The sequence below is a fragment of the Chiloscyllium plagiosum genome, unplaced genomic scaffold (genome assembly GCF_037043375.1).
Source record: "Chiloscyllium plagiosum isolate Xiang-an unplaced genomic scaffold, Cpla_swu_hap1 HiC_scaffold_25, whole genome shotgun sequence".
Taxonomy (NCBI): domain Eukaryota; kingdom Metazoa; phylum Chordata; class Chondrichthyes; order Orectolobiformes; family Hemiscylliidae; genus Chiloscyllium; species Chiloscyllium plagiosum.
The window spans coordinates 47700071-47717155 of record NW_028270163.1 but is presented as its reverse complement, the minus strand read 5'-3'; the positions used below and the strand labels follow the sequence as shown (position 1 = coordinate 47717155).

Here is a 17085-nt window from a genome sequence, read left to right as displayed (position 1 = left end):
TCAAATAACTGACCCAGAGTGACATTGCCTGGAGCTCAGCAAAGTACTGGGCGGGGTCACAGGAATAGCTCAGAAATCTATGGAAATGTCACCCATTAAAGTCTAGGAGAAAATGAGGCCTGCAGATGCTGGAGATGAGAGTTGAGAGGAATGCCCGATGAAGGGCTCATGCCTGAAACGCCGATTCTTCTGCTCCTCGGATGCTGCCTGACCTGCTGTGCTTTTCCAGTACCACACACTCGACACCCATGAAAGTCTCCCTTCTGAGAAACAAACTCAACTTTCAATACTACTTTTTTGCCTTCTATTTGATGCTGCTACTGCTACAGAAATCAAAGTATTGGGAGAGATGCCCACACTCAAGTTAATACAAGAAACATAGTCATATAAATCCAAGGAACAAAGGCAGTCACAATAATGTAAAAATGTAGACAGTGATGTTAATGCAAGAAATCCAGGTAGTCACAGTAATGCAAGAAATGCAAGTAGCTGTATCAATGCAAGAAATGTTTATCATTTAGACATTATCATTAAGCAAGAAACACAGGCGGTCTTGCCAATGTAAGAAATGCTTGTAGACCAATTGATGTGAGATACAGAGACAGTACACTTAAAGCAAGAAAGACAAGCAGCCCCACAAAGACAAGAAAGTTTGAACAACTTTTTCTTGAAAATTTGGCTCCTATGGAATTTAGACAGAGTCATTGCTTTTAAACTTTGGGAGTACTAGGCTCATTCTGATGTAAGTCCTGACAAGCTGCACTGGGATGAAAAAAACACAATCTTTTAATGATTTTTTATTGAAACAAGTTCAAAGGCCTCAATTTTCAAAGGCTCAGCAAAATCTTCAACATTACAAAAATGGCTCCGGAACTCTTGTCCCTGAACAAGACTCCTGTGATTTTCATAGGGAATGAATGTGATGTGGTCCAATTTGCACATCCATGATTCATGGAGGCGAAGGTTAAAGTGCTGTCTAATTGCCTCCGTCCAATCTGATTTTCACTAGCGGGTTGTCTAAAACAGGAATTTTGCAACTTCTAAAGCTGTCAGAGTCCTTTTGAGGGGTAGGTTGCCCTTCTGAAGAAAGAAGATTCCCTTTTGGATATTTTCCTGGAAAGTCTTTAAGGGGTGCCCTTTGGGATTCACGAATGTGAATAAAAACCACGTAAACTATTAAGCACATTGAAACTTTCAAGAGAAGTATGATAGCTATTAAAATGATTTGTCAAAAACATTGCCTTTTAAATATTTGAAAGAAAGACCATTGGCAGTGTTAAAAAGCATGTTTGCTGTTTCATTCTGTTGATAAGCGTGGGAGCTACCATTACAGATCAGTTCTGCAAGACTAATTTCACAGCCTTTCATTGTCTACACTGGAGTGCCTTTCAGTTCATAATTTGACAGTTGTAGTGGAAATATAAATTCCAATACTTGTCTTATTAGGAATTAAAGAAAGTGAAAGGTGATACTTTTAAAAAATCAATGGGAATTTTTAAGAAAAGTTGTTAATTCTTCATCAGATACTTAAAAGCTTTATTTTATCGTATCTTAGATCCTGTGTGGTCCAAGGTGGATACTGGGTGAGTTGACATGGTAGATGTCAGGGCAAAGAGCGATGGGCCTAAGGTTGGCATGAATTGGCACTAAGCTTGCATAGGGGCTATAAGCAGATATGTGGGTGTAAGGGTGTATGGGTGGGGGGGGGGGGGGGGGGTATGAGATAGCACAGGTTGACATGGATGCAGCATGGGAGTTTGTGGGGAGAGCTGAGGCTATGTGAGTGAAGGTTTTATAGTTTTCACTAAAAGAAATTTCCAACGCAGTGCCAGAGCACCAAGGCAGGGTCTCTGTACCTGACAACCTCATCACTTATTCTGGACTCCCAGAAAATGCAACCAACTTCCCGAACAAAAATCTGAAGTTTCTGGGTTTGAGGATGCAGGCCTGTTCCAACCCTGTGCTCCTCACCTGGGAGTGGCAATTCATTAAACATAGAACATAGAAGAATACAGCGGCGTACAGGCCCTTTGGCCCTCGATGTTGCGCCGATCCAAGCCCACCTAACCTACACTAGCCCACTATCCTCCAAATGCCTATCCAATGCCCGCTTAAATGCCCATAAAGAGGGTCACATTTAACACCAACTGTTGTGGCTCTTTACAGTAGTGCTGAAGTGAGTCACAATTTAACACTGATCATGCAATATATTTTGATCAAGAACATTTGCAAATCATATATAAAACCTGAAATTGTCATCTGAATATTTGGAGCATCGTGATTTTTTTATATACAAATTCCTTTTTCTGCTATATACCACTGTCTGACCCAAGAAACAGCAAACATACTGTTTCTAGAATTCTGAAAATGAGCCTACCATTGTGACATTTGTGAAAGTGGGATGGTGGTTCTGTGTCTGAATTTTGCTCTGTAGCACCAAAGTGTGCTTGTTGCTCTTTTCCAGATGATACAGCTGAAATGCAAGAACTCAGAGTCAAATGTGAGTGTGTTAACATTCTAACATGGATTGACACCAACATAAAATCTTCACCTTAAGTATGGAATGTACTTCTAAAAAATAAACCATCCAGCCCAAATGGTGTGGGCTATATTGATGCTCCATACAAGTTCGCTCCCACCTGTCTTTATCTCGGGACATAGAAAGCTTTACAACACAGATGGAGGTCATTTGGCTCATTATGTCTGTGCTAACCTTAATGCTGGCATCTGTGTTGCTCATCTCAACTATTTCATTAGACTGCAATCTCCATATTCCAATCACTGTCTGGAAGAAGTTCAATCTTAAATTTTATTTTCATACCTTTAGTTGCAATTTCTCAGTTTTTAAAAGTTCTTTCATAGAATATGGACATCACTGACATGGCCTGCATTCATTATGCATCCTTGATTGCCGTGGAGAACTGCCATGGTGGTATTTAGCTCCATTGCCAAGGAGACCAAAGCCTCAGATGAGGAAATGCTTTACATCAGTTTCTTTTTAGCTTTGAAAAGAATTGCAGTGGTGGTATAGCAGTTTTTGTGTATGTTAGAGATCGGAATGGAAAAAGTAGGCCTTGATCAATTCGAATCACCCACTATGGAGTCTCCTTTTTAAATTTTTTTTTCCCTGATGTTCTTACACACTTGATGCAACTGCAACACACTAACTTCTGTGAACAAGCAACCAAATTTTATTCAGTACAGTACAGTACAAGCTTTGGAGAAATTTTGAACAATCCTTACCAAAGTTGCAAGGTGTGTTCAGGGGTCTCCATGAACAAAGGAAACAATCCTTCCTTTATACAAAACCTTTACATCACAGTTAGTAATGCGCACAGGACAATTCCCAGTCACTCCCTCACAGTCACGTCACTCAAGACACTCCCCCCCCCCCCCAGCCACTCCCTCACAGTCACATGCCACTCAAGATACAATGCAGAGACCACCTCACCTCCAGCAACAATGTAATGCAAACCATCCCTTAATAGCCAGATCTGGTATGAATTGTATTTTTTTATAACTATAGGGGTGTAGTCAAATTCCAACTGCAATGCTCCTATTGATTCTGAATAGGGGATGAAAATGTAAATCTCCTCTGAATGGCAAGGGATGGGAATATAAACCTCTCACATTCCATTCGTAAGACAAAAGACACACCACCCTCCCCCTGGGGCATTCAATTTCTTGCAGATCAGCAGAACAAATTAACTCTTTAATATCACATCCTTGGAGAGCATCTGTGTGAATGATTCACTATCTGACTGTCCTGTGACCAATCACTACAAATACTTGCTGTAGCCGTATAAATACTCAATGTTGGCCTAATTCTCTGAAAACTTATCAGCAACCTGGATCTCCAATGTACTAAATTATGGATGCAGTAAGGCTTTGGTTGGTGATATCGTTAAAGTAGTAACATTTTATTAGGTTAAAATAAAACACAAGCACATCACTGTCTCAGATCTGATTCATGGTTTGTGATCTCAGCCAAAGTGAGAGAAGGGGTGGAACAATTAACTTTGGTGTCCTTTGGCAAACTTTGGGAAGGGGAAGGGAGTTGGAGAAAGAAAGCTTTTTCTGAACATTGTGCAGGACTGTACTGGGCAAGGTGTGAATTTTCCCCCCCTTTATATTCATTCACAGGTGGTAGCTGTGAGCAAAGGCATTATTAACGCCCATAACTAACTGCCCACCTTCTTGAACCGAGAGTGTGTTGCTAGAAAAGCACAGCAGGTCAGGCAGCATCCAAGGAGCAGGAAAATAGACGTTTCAGGCTGGAGCCCTTCAACAGGAATGAGCTCATTCCTGAACGGCTCCAGCCCGAAACATCGATTTTCCTGCTCCTCTGATGCAGCCTGTTATGCTGTGCTTTTCCAACAACACACTCTCAACTCTGATCTCCAGAATCTGCAGACCTCACCGACCACCTTCTTGAACTGCTGCAGCGTGTTGTCGTAGTTTTGATACAGTTGAGTAGCTTGTTAGGTCATTCCAGAGAGCAGTTAAGAATCAAATGCATTGGTATGGGTCTGGATTGACATGTCGCAGACAGACCACAATTGCACGTTTCCTTCTCTAAACAACTTTCATGAACCAGTTGGCTTTTTAGGACAATCCAACAGTTTTTCATTCACTAAAACTGATCACTTCCAATTGTAAGTTTATTTAATGAACTGAATTTTAAATTCCCCAAATGCTGTAATTTAAACTCACATCACACCGTGTGGGCGGCACGGTGGTTAGCACTGTTGCCTCGCAGCGCCAGAGACCCGGGTTCAATTCCCGCCTCAGGCGACTGACTGTGTGGAGTTTGCACATTCTCCCTGTGTCTGCGTGGGTTTCCTCCGGGTGCTCCGGTTTCCTCCCACAGTCCAAAGATGTGCAGGTCAGGTGAATTGGCCATGCTAAATTGTCCGTAGTGTTAGGTAAGGGGTAAATGTAGGGTTATGGGTGGGTTGCGCTTCGGCGGGTCGGTGTGGACTTGTTGGGCCGAAGGGCCTGTTTCCACACTGTAAAGTAATGTAATCTAATCTAATCTGTAACACAGTCCAGCTAAAAAACAACTAGGCAACTCTACCCAGTGACATTTATACTGATGTTGGCTCAGTGATTGGATTAGGCTTGACTGTGGTGCTGCACATTACTGTTTAATCTGGGTAATTCAAAGGCATCCATGGAGCAGGCTGGGCCACATCTTATAGTAGATATATATATATGTGTATATAAAGCATTAAATGCTACACCATTGACAGCATTGCTTGATCTACCATGCTCCATAAAAAAAACTCCAATCCAAAAATGACTATCTCTACCTCAGTCACAATTGTAACCCAGGCAGAATAGGGAGATTTGAGAGGCTTCAATAGGACTTTGCCTGTTTTATAAAGTTGTCATTAGTGTACCACTAATGAATCTATTTGTACATTTATTTTGCCATTCTAAAACTAAAGGCCTATTAATGGGAAGCAAACACAATAAAAAGGACATAGTACTGACTGAGAAAGTTTAAAATTAGACAACTATATTTATAAACATTTAACCTTTATTATATGATAATTGAATAATCTATAATTTGTGATCAGGGTGCTTAATCTTCATTGGAGTTCTAACATACTGATGGGAGAAAAGAAATTTGAAGAAGTTCCTCATTTGATCATTAAAAAATGCAATATTTATGACTAGTCTTCAATAGAAAAACAATGTATTTAGGTGAGGTATTTTGGCACTGAGGAAAAATATCACATTCTCATTTCAAAATATTAGCACTGACATTAGTGGTCATGGATGAAGCATCACTTAGGTAACAGATAGAACAAAGGACCTTTCCTTTTACCCCCAACACGAGCCTGAATTCTAACACAACATTTTTCATTTCCTATATTAGCACCATGCCTCATAGCTTCATTGCTCAGGGAGATTGCTTGTTTATTTTCAACCGTCGGCGGTTTTGTGCCACATCTCATCACCAGAAGTTATTAGGCTGAGGATGCCAACACCCATTTCATGCAAAGTGATCATAACTCTAAACTTCATCTTTGTCTCACAGATGCTGTGAAATCATGTCTGATGATTTAAATATGTGCTATATTTGGAAGTGAATGCACAGCATTTCAGCTCCTTGGAATGTTTTGTTACATTAAAAATGCTTTGATTTTGTCCAATAGCTTACTTACCTCAATTAGCCCAACACATACATTCTTGTATTACCAATAAAGATTCAAACTTGTACTGCATGCTTTTGTCAGAAATGCATATGGTACATACAGCAGTAAACACCACAATAAATGCTAATCGGTATCACAGAGGATGCTATGTAAACAAGGCATCATATGATGTCTCATATTGTTACATGTTCTGTCCAATGCAAGACAAACACCATGTTACGCCTTCTGAATTTTATTCAATTTGCAAAAATTTGTTCAGTCCTTTATAGAAATATGCAAAATAAATTATTCAGTTTAAAAATGCAATGGTTGCTGCAGATGTGACAGATCCTAGAGTTTAATGCATTTCGATTCCCTGAAGATATCACTTTGAAAGTTGATTATGTCTGAAATTGCTGTTTTTCATAATTCACAAAGGTACATCCATTTTATTTAATGGTTTCCGTCACTTCTGTCTCAGGCAAGAAATTAGATCATCGGACATTTGGATTAATTTTCTACAAAAATTGAACTTTTTAAATGAGATTAATTATATTATTAAATATTTAATGAATTTAATAACTCAGCAGGAAATATTGTACTACCCTCTTGTGGCCAGCAACATAACTGCAGCTATTTGCAACTGGCGGATGACTGGTTCCTGCTTCAAGCTCTACAAGGGAAACCACTAACTAGAAGTCCTTGTATATTTAAAAGAAAAATACAAACCTTCATTTGACAAAGGGGTGCCTCAGTGAAGGGTTGATGTACACGGCCGTTTTTAACCATTCCACCAGTGGCTATGATAAACGATGAATAGAAAGTCTTCTCCATCCCCAAAGGAGGTTCAATATTCCGATAAGTTCATATGTCAAATACTTAAGCCTGCTGCAAAACATATGACTTAGCGATATGTATGCACAGGGCAGGCCAAACATCTATTCAATTGAAAGCAGGAACCATATGAAATTGGTACAGCTCATTATAATGGGGGAAGTGTGAAGTAAGTGGTACCCATTTAGCTTATTGGTATTATGTTAAAATCAGGTTTCTCCAACACTATTTAAATTTAACCAGCATCTCTCAAAGGGTTAGTGTGCTATGGCTGCAGACAGGAGATGATGTACGGGAACCAATAAATGCTTGTGAGGTTTGTAGATCGCATCCGAGGCTCTCCACTGCTGCTTTGGGAACTCTGACAGTGGACAGGAAAAGGAGTTGCAGGTACAGAAAGCCCTACAAGCAACACCTCCAATAGAATCAGCAAAATGTGACTAAGATGATAAATTCAATGAGACTATCTCCAAGTTGTGGCTGCAATGCCAAAAGAGATCAAGCTGTGATGTTAAGAATTCTATATTTCATTTAACTCCTCCCTCCTCAAACATTGACCTCTTCATAAACCTTCACACTTGTACAATTGCTGCACCAAATTTTATTTCACTTCCTACTCCTGCTCATACACTCTGTACCCGGCAAAAGCCAACTATTTTCCAAAGGTACAAGGCTTGAATCAGTCGACAAGTTGACCTACCTCAGCAGCACTCTCTAGAGTGGCGGGCATTGGCAATAAAGTCAATGCCAGAATAGCTAAGGCCAGTGGTTATGACAGAATCCCTGCAGTGCAGACAGAGATCAATTGGCCCATTTGCCTCTTAAATATTGCAATTGTACCAGCCTCCACCACTTCCTCTGGCAGCTCATTCCATACACGTACCACCCTCTGTGTGAAAAAGTTGCCCTGTAGGTCTCTCTTATATCTTTCCCCTCTCACCCTAAACCTATGCCCTCTAGTTCTGGACTCCCCGACTACAGGGAAAAGACTTTGTCTATTTATCCTATCCATGCCCCTCATAATTCTGTAAATCTCTATAAGGTCACCCGTCAGCCTCCAGTGCTCCAGGGAAAACAGCCCCAGTCTGTTCAGCCTCTCCCTATAGCTCAAATCCTCCAACCCTGACAACATCCTTGTAAATCTTTTCTGAACCCTTTCAAGTTTCACAACATCTTTCCGACAGGAAGGAGACCAGAATTGCATGCAATATTCCAACAGTGGCCTAACCAATGTCTTGTACAGATGCAACATGACCTACCAACTCCTGCACTCAATACTCTGACCAATAAAGAATAGCATACCAAACGCCTTCTTCACTATCCTATCTACCTGCGACTCCACTTTCAAGGAGCTATGAACCTGCACTCCAAGGTCTCTTTGTTCAGCAACACTTTCTAGGATTAAGTGTATAAGTCCTGCTAAGATTTGCTTTCCCAAAATGCAGCGCCTCGCATTTATCTGAATTAAACTCCATCTGCCACGTCTCAGCCCATTGGCCCATGTGGTCCAGATCCTGTTGTAACCCTCTGAGGTAACCCTCTTCGCTGTCCACTACATCTTCAATTTTGGTGTAATCTGCAAACTTACTAACTGTCCCTCTTATGCTTGCATCGAAATCATTTATGTAAATGACAAAAAGTAGAGGAGTCGGGCTAAAGGGTACAAGTCTATGACTCTATTGCTAAGTGATATCTGTGTAATGGATGCGTGTTTGTGCAATTCTGTCAGATTTTAAAGTTCAAGCTTTATTTGCATTAATGCACAAATACTTTTACCCCAACATAAGCGGTGACATGGGGTTTTTGCTAGCACCCTGTCTTTGAAACTTTGGCTCCCTCAGGTTTTTCAGTTCAGATCATACAGCTGCTCATATTGCAATGACATGGCACTACAGAAGGTCACAGCTGAGTCAGATCTTTCTTTCCAGCACTTTAATCCTTCCCCTTTCAACACAAGGGTAAGATAAAGAGATGTCCATGCAGCAAGAACATTCATAAGAGGGAGAACTGTGCAGCAAAACAAGTTAAAGCACAACTTGTATTTCATATTTTGGGCTTGTATATTATTCTATTTAGACTAATAGAGCGAAGGTTTTCTTAATGATGAATTCAAATGCTTACACAGATTTTAAGAATGGCTACTGTGGAGGAGAAGAGTGAACGCAGAAGACAAATGCAGATGCTCTCCAATAGAATCCCCTTAGAAGAGAGTGAACTTCATTTTGTATTTAGCCAATGTTAACCCTGATTTGGTGCTAGAACTGGATCTAAATTCAACTGTCCCTTTTTCATGCATAGTTGCCTTTCATCTTGACAATCCAAACAATACCTGAAACAATAACCTGTAAAAGTGACTGTGTAACCAAGGGGATAAATAAATACTGGAAGCTTTCCTGGGGGACAGAATGTGAAACATGATTACAAAGCTAGGCTTGATGATATGACAAAGCCAACAAGGACATGAGTATTAATGCTGTTTATGTTTAGAATAAGACATTTGTCACGATGAAAATACCAGAATTCAAAGGGCAGTCAAGGGGAAGTTGAAGTTCCACAAAAGTAAGTGTTGTAATAATTAATGATGTGGAGGAGCCGGTGTTGGACTTGGGTGGACAAAGTTAAAAATCAGGAGAAAGCGAGGACTGCAGATACTGGAGATCAAAGTCGAGAGTTCCTGATGAAGGTCCTGATGAAACATCTCCTGCTCCTCGGATGCTGCCTGACCTGCTGTTTCTTTCCAACACCACATTCTCGATCACGAAAATTAAAAATCCCACAACACCAGGTTATAGTCCAACAGCTAGTGCTTCCAAATAAACCTGTTGGACTATGACCTGGTATTGTGTGATTTTTAACAATAATTAATGTGCAACAAGTGATTAGGAGGGCAGGTGGAATATTGGTGTTTATTTCAGTGGCAATAGAATATAAATGCAAGTAAGTTTTACTGCAGCCGTGCAGGATTTTGGTGACACCACATCTGGAATACTGTATAGAATTTTGGTCTCTTCACTTGAAAACAAAAGGTCACAATTACGTTAGAAGCAGCTCAAAAAAGGTTCACTTGACTCATTCCTGGGTTGAAAGGTTAATCTTATGAAGAAAGATTGAACTGTTTGGATCTTCACCCATTGAAGTTCAGAAGAATAAAGGCAATCCTGTAGGAGAGACAGAAATAGGAGACACAGTTTAAGAATGAGGGATCGCATGTTAAAGATGGAGATGACAGGATTTCTTTTCTCTCAGAGCGCCATTATTTTCTGGGGAAGAAAGTTCCACAATCTAATGTATGTTGATCATTTAAACTCTTCAAGATAGGGCAGATCAGATTAGATTGACAAGGCAGTCAAAGGTCATGGTGTCCTAACAGGAAGGGGAGCTGAGACTAGAACCAGATCAGCCATGATCTTACTGGATGTTTCAGCAGGGTCGTAGGGCAAATGGTCTACTTCTGCTTCTAAGTTTTATGTTCCCACATCCCTTCAATTTTGAATATTATTGACTATTCACAATATTTTGATAACAAAGTCAGAATACAGCCAATTATAGCTTTCAGATGAAGCACATATTCATTGCACATGGTCAAGTCATGCAGGCAATAGGTCTGAGTGTATAATCTTGGACGCTAACAGCTTGTTGCGCTGCAGTAAATACCTTACTTATTGCTGAATTATTTTAAATCAGAAAAACCAATGTGACTTCCACCCAATTTGCTGCTGGAAAAGTGCCCAGGATTCATGATATAAGTGCACAGTTCACATTCAAGTTGCTTCCATGGCGTGCATTCCTGGTGACGAGACGAACAGGCAAATACTCTGTTGTCCAGAATTTGAGCATCAAGGAACTGGTTTGAACAGGGATAGTGCACCTTTCATTATTTTACTAGCCATGGCTCAGGACTGCTGAGTCAGAAGATTCTGGGCTGAAGATCCCTTTGAGTTCAAAATCTAGACTGACACTTCAGTGCAGCGCTGAGAAAGTGCAACACAATTGCCTTTTGGGTGCGTTATTAACCAATGCCCTATCTACACTCTAATGTTAGCATAAAAGATCCCAGCATGTTATTTAAAGAAGAGCAGTAGAGTTCTCCTGGGTGTTCCAACCAATGTAAATATTGCTGAGTGTGACACAAAGTTTACTGAGGCAGTGGCTACATGGGAAAGGGAAGCAGGAACTATAATTTTTATTGGCTTTGAGACATGTTCAGAAAATCAAACAACCAAAGTTAACACTGACAAATTCATTCTGGAATACAAACTGGGACAACTCACAAACCCTTTGTCATAATTAGCCTCTTGAAGCCATTTCTCATTCACTACCATCCATCAAAATACATTGGGACAAAGTGATTTGACACTTGTATGGTTAAAGTATTGATTGAAATTTTAAATAATTAAATATCAATTTAGTTTTAAAGCTTTAATTTTGGACTGCTTCATGAGAAAACAAGATTTTGCCATCTAAGTAGGAAGCCCTTTCTGGAAAAGTGTTTCACAGAAGTTAGGACCTTTGAGTCCAAGGGACAAGTATGAAGTTGGGGAGAATTTATTATTTAAAACATCACTAAATAATAAAACTCAGGACATGTCAAATCCAAGCACTTTCATTTTGAATGAATGGATGGATATAAATTGAGATGCTTGCTGTGGGTTTGCTGTGGGTCTTTGTAGTGGAGCACTGATTCAAACCAGTTTTTCGAGCTGGTGTTTCGTAGATCTGGATTGAACCCAACAGAACATGCATCTTAAAGACTGGTGAGCATTTATTTGAATAATATGAATGTTTTCAAGGCAGTCACATTCAACGGTGGCTTTGAATATATGGCTGAGTCATATATTAAACTGCTGCATTATTACAATTCTGTCACAAAATGTAATCTGTGCAATTTATACAGCGAACATTATAATCCCATGCGTGATTAACATTCAAATGATATTATGATATGAGAAAGAAAATGTAGCAATTTTGTTACATTAATGTTATGTCCCAATGCAGTTGCTAGGTGCTGAAACATTACTTTGTACCATAAAAACAGTATGGAAGGGGAAAATATATATTAACTTGAGATTTGGCATTGTTCAGATCAGCTAGTTATGAAGGCTGACTTATTTTATTCATTACAGTAATATAAAATCAGAAGCCAGGAGCCAAGATTTTTTTTGGAAGTGAGCTTTTGATTTTTTTTAAGTTACCATCTCGCCTTTCTTGAGGCATTCCTACTGAATTCATTGCTGCCTGGTGACATTCCAGTGCAAACCGGCTGACAAACTGGGCAGCTAGAACATTGCTGTTAAGCAATTTTGGATTTTTTTTCCAAACACCTTTTTAAAAATATTAAAATGTCAGAAGTGCTGAGGTCAATATTGGAAATTTAATTATCTGAACATGTCTAACACCTTCACTCCACAACACCATAAATTACTTAGATGCATTCCACTCAAAACTACTGCAACATTGTTCAGTGAGCTGTGGGACTATGGCTTGAAGTGCAGTGGTAAAGGAACTTTTTCATAATGAATGAATTCAAATTTGTCACCTAACACCTGAAAGACAGGATTAACTATTTCTACTGAGAATGTCCATAAGGACCCTCACCAACCTTTACAGAGGCACTATAGAAGGCATTCTATCTGGGTGATTAACAGCTTGCTATGGCAACTGCTTAGCCCAGGACTGTAAGAAACTACAGAAAGTTGTGTACATAGCCCAGACTATCAGACAAGCCAATCTCCCATCCATGGACTCCATCTACACCTCTCGGTGCCTCAGGAAGGCTGCCAACATCATCAAAGCTAGGCATTAGATACAAAAGCTTAAATGTGGGTACCAACAAGTTCAGGACAGCTTCTTCCCTGATTAGATTGCTGAATGGATGAATGGATCTTTCCAATTTCAAATCTAATGTTGATCTGGCTTTTGTGCACCTTCTGTGCAGCCATACTCTTGTATACCTCGCTTTATCTAAACACCCTATCATATATATGTCCTTGTATGTTATGATCTGCTGGTACTGCATGCAAAACAAAACTTTTCATTGTACTTAAGTACACGTGGCAACAATAAATCAAATCAAATCAGAGAATCTATTTTCCCAACAGATGATTATTAACAGAAATTCTGAATTTAACTTTGGGAGTGTTGCTGAACAAAGAGACCTTGGAGTGCAGGTTCATAGCTCCTTGAAAGTGGAGGGGCAGGTAGACAGGGTAGTGAAGAAGGCGTTTGGTATGCTTTCCTTTATTGTTCAGAGTATTGAGTACAGGAGTTGGGAGGTTTGAATAGACAAACTCTTTTTCCCTGGGGTGTGGGAGTCCAGAACTAGAGGGCATAGGTTTAGGGTGAGAGGGGAAAGATATAAAAGTGACCTAAGGGGCAACCTTTTCACGCAGAGGGTGGTACGTATATGGAATGAGCTGCCAAAGGAAGTGGTGGAGGCTGGTACAATTGCAACATTTAAGAGGCATCTGGATGGGTATATGAATAGGAAGGGTTTGGAGGGATATGGGCCGGGTGCTGGCAGGTGGGACTAGATTGGGATATCTGGTCGGCATGAGTTGTACCCAAGGGTCTGTTTCCATGCTGCACATCTCTATGACTCTATGACTCTAAGTACTGTACATATGCTTATCAAGTGCAGTGGCACTGCTACTGATGGCAAATTATACTGTACAAATATTGCACAGTCATCATCTTCATTCTAGGTCAGAACTACATGCTGTATTCTTGTTAATAACCTGTAAGAATTGTGAATAGCCAGAACAAACCATCACCATGTGATTTCTTGCATGTTTACAGTGGGAGCAACTTTCACCTTAATCATCGTTGAATCCACTCAATTTCTATGCCACTGAAATCAGATGAAGTCAGTCATCTTCTCCATCAGTTTTAATGCTCAGGTGGTGAGGGTGAAACTTACTTTTGTTTTTAAATACCATTGTATATTCTATTTGGTTCAATTCTTAAAATTTATAATCAATTTGTCACATTTAAATAACATCGTATTTACCCTACTTCTGTAACTATCAGTGCTTTTAAAAGAGTTGTTGTGGTGCACACCATTCAATGGGCACTCATATTTTTCCTACCTATACCTCGTTTATTTTCCTAAAGCTATTCATCTGTTGATTATATTTTTACTCCCGGAAGTATTTATACCTACTTCAGCATGAAGACAGGAAAATTACTACACTTTAGCTCAATCTTACAATGCATTCAACCGCTCGTCACTTAGACATTGGCAAATGTGGCCAATAATAAAGTCCAGTTTTCTTTTATACTAAGAATGAATTGTAACATTTTCAAGCGACAGAAGTTTTCTGGGACATTTTTGCTGAACCACTGAAGCACAATGCTAAGGTGATTTTATTTGCAGTTCGGCAAAGAAATATAGCCACTTTAATTTACTTGGGTGAAACAAATTAATTCTTTCATAACTGAAAAGGTAGTTCATTTGAGAACTGACCTAGGCTTCACCTATCTGTTTGGGTTGAGGACAAAGAACAGACTCTGCTTTGATGATTTGAGTGTCAAATCCTGGCACGTTGGTGCACATTTTCCTATAACTTGATCGCTTGGTAAAATCAACTCCCCCCCCCCAAATTAAGTCATATTATGTGCAGGGCTAAAGTCATGCTGGCAGCACTGTCATCAATATTTGTGATTCACTGAAAGACAGTCTTAATGGACCATCCAAATGGGAGGAATACTGATGAAGTACTGAAGCAGAGTCTCAGGAGACTTCTGATCCTCCTCATCATTACTTTGGTGACATCTCTAAAAGCTCTGGAGGTGTTGTGTCAACACTCTCTGAGTGAATCATCAAATTTGCGCAATGGAACTCATGTTTTTATTAAACTACATATTTTTTAAACATACTTCACATTACTAATAATTTCAAAGAGCTAATTTCTGTTGTCACAAGTACATTGGAAATTAGGACCTTTGAATGTCAAATAATGATTGTTTTCTATTTCCACACTGAAACCTCCACTTACCCTTCTGTTCAATTACAAGCAAAACCAATACTTTTATAAAGTCTAGAAAATATACCACCTACGTTGCCATTTATAACTTAACATGACCAATAAGAGCCAAGATCCTGAGATCTGTACCATATAGCTAGAAGCTACTAATGATCTCTCCAGGGTAGTTGATGATGGCAGCAGTCAGGAATGGAGACTGTCCAGTTTGAAATTATCTTTCCAATAAATGTATAAATCAATGAAAATTAATTTTAAGGTAGGAGTTGATATCAAAGTATTCTAACTATTAATGGAAGGAACTTAAGTGTGGAGTTTTCATGCACAGGGCTAGAAACAGTTATGTCTGTTAAACAGACGGAGACACTGAAACAGGAAATGTGCTGGAACCATTCAAAATATTACCGCAGGCACAAAATGTACAGCTAATAGTGTTTTCTTATACAAAATAACAACAAAGGCAGCATACTCATCTGAATTCCCAAAGCAGCAGAATAGCACAAGGTACTCAACCTGCTGCAGCACTGTAAAAATATTTCTTTATAAAGCATTACACCTTTATGTTTCAGGTAATTCTTTATTTTGATTATGCTGACAACACACTGCATCAATATGTTCCTGTAGATAAATCTGCTCCTTTTAACCAAAAACTGCACTCATTACACTGATGGCTGTTTTAGAAAGACGGGCATTTTTCAATCTGATTACTTCTATGTTAACTCATCACTTTTCAAAGGCTGACTGTCGAAAGGATGCATATTGTTCTCCACAGGGACCAAATTTGGCCATAATGCACTATTTAATTATTTAGAAGAACAGGCCGTTCTGAGCCTCCCGAAACGTCTTCCAATCTTCATCCAATAATTTCACATTAAATGTTATTCTTAGTTCACCAACCTGAAGATGCAATTCCATTGAAAGAATCCATAAGTCTCACAGCAGAAGACAGCAAACAATATAAACCTTCTATCCATCAACATTTTCACCCTCACATTGGCTGGCACACACAAATACATTTTTTCTTTGTTCTCTCGTAGCTCAGTCAGCCTTTTCTTTTCAACTTCGACAGCCACGTATTGAGCAGGGCTCCTTTCATAAACTCAAGTTTTGAACAAAGGTCATGGAACTTGAAATGTTAAATTCTGCTTTCTCTCCAAAGATGCTGTCAGACCTGCTGGGTTTTTCCAGTAATTTCTATTTTTATTTTAGATTTCCACCATTCATAATTCTTTGCTTTATTCCTTTCATAAGGGTTACTCTCCCTAATTGCAGACTTTGCTCCCACTAATGCTGTGAAATCATCTTGGTCCTGCTGGATGTTTTGATTTGAAATCACCAAGAGCAGATACAATCCACGGAATGAAAAACAGTAAAGTGCTTCTTTGGGTACCTCTTCCCTAATTTTACACTGAATTACATAGAATTTACAGCACAGAAACAGGTAAACTGGCTCCACTAGTCCATAGTCACACAAGCCCATGCTCCCACCCTGCCATTGCCACTTCCCCCTTAGTCTAGTCTTCCCAGAATAATCTTCTACTCCTTCCTTGCCCGTGATAAATTGAGTTCTTTTACTCCCTCTTTATTTGCCTCTTGCACAGGAAACCACAGTGGTTCAGAAAGGAAGCAGGAAAAATGTCATTCCAACTGCAGCAGCCAAGTTAGAGCACAGCAGATTTTTTGATTTAATCTTGAATGGATGTTCCCCTTCACCTATTGTTCATTAATTCAATATTCTCTTTGATTTCAGTTCACACTTCTTTTTGTTAATTTTGGATATCCTTTTCCTGGTATCTATCCTGTTTTGCTGTTCCAATTTTAAATTGGAACTAGAACCTGGACTGAAGTTGGGAGAATGTGTTGTGATTTAAAAATCACAGTACACCACAGTGAAATCCTATCAGCTAATTTGCTGCTCTGAACTTACTGTGACTTTAAAGTAATAAATTTCATTTCCAAAGGCAAGATTCCCAACACCAGCATGGTAAGATGAATCTCACTTTGTTCTAAAACAGAGGTGCAAAATAGTATATGGTAAGTTATTTGAAATGCTCATTATAACAGCTCTTGACCTTCTGCTCTGAATTTTATGTTTCTGCCACTTACATGTTCAGCTAAGACCGAAGTGT

General features: G+C 39.4%; 1 protein-coding gene across 8 annotated transcripts in view; it reads right to left on the bottom strand.

Moving 5' to 3' along the window:
* Nucleotides 1-17085, bottom strand: part of LOC122562232 (endonuclease V-like) — a 128052-nt gene that overhangs the window by 44164 nt on the left and 66803 nt on the right. Inside the window, exon 8 of one of the 8 annotated variants that reach the window (XM_088000702.1) lies at nucleotides 9023-10135. The exons of 6 other annotated variants lie outside the window; for them this stretch is intronic. In XM_088000702.1, the coding sequence (XP_087856828.1) occupies nucleotides 10016-10135 (120 nt within the window). In that variant the 3' untranslated portion in view covers nucleotides 9023-10015. Of the gene's footprint in view, nucleotides 1-9022; nucleotides 10136-15110; nucleotides 15854-17085 lie in introns of those variants that run through there. One more of the 8 variants, XM_088000707.1, reaches the window with a different exon arrangement.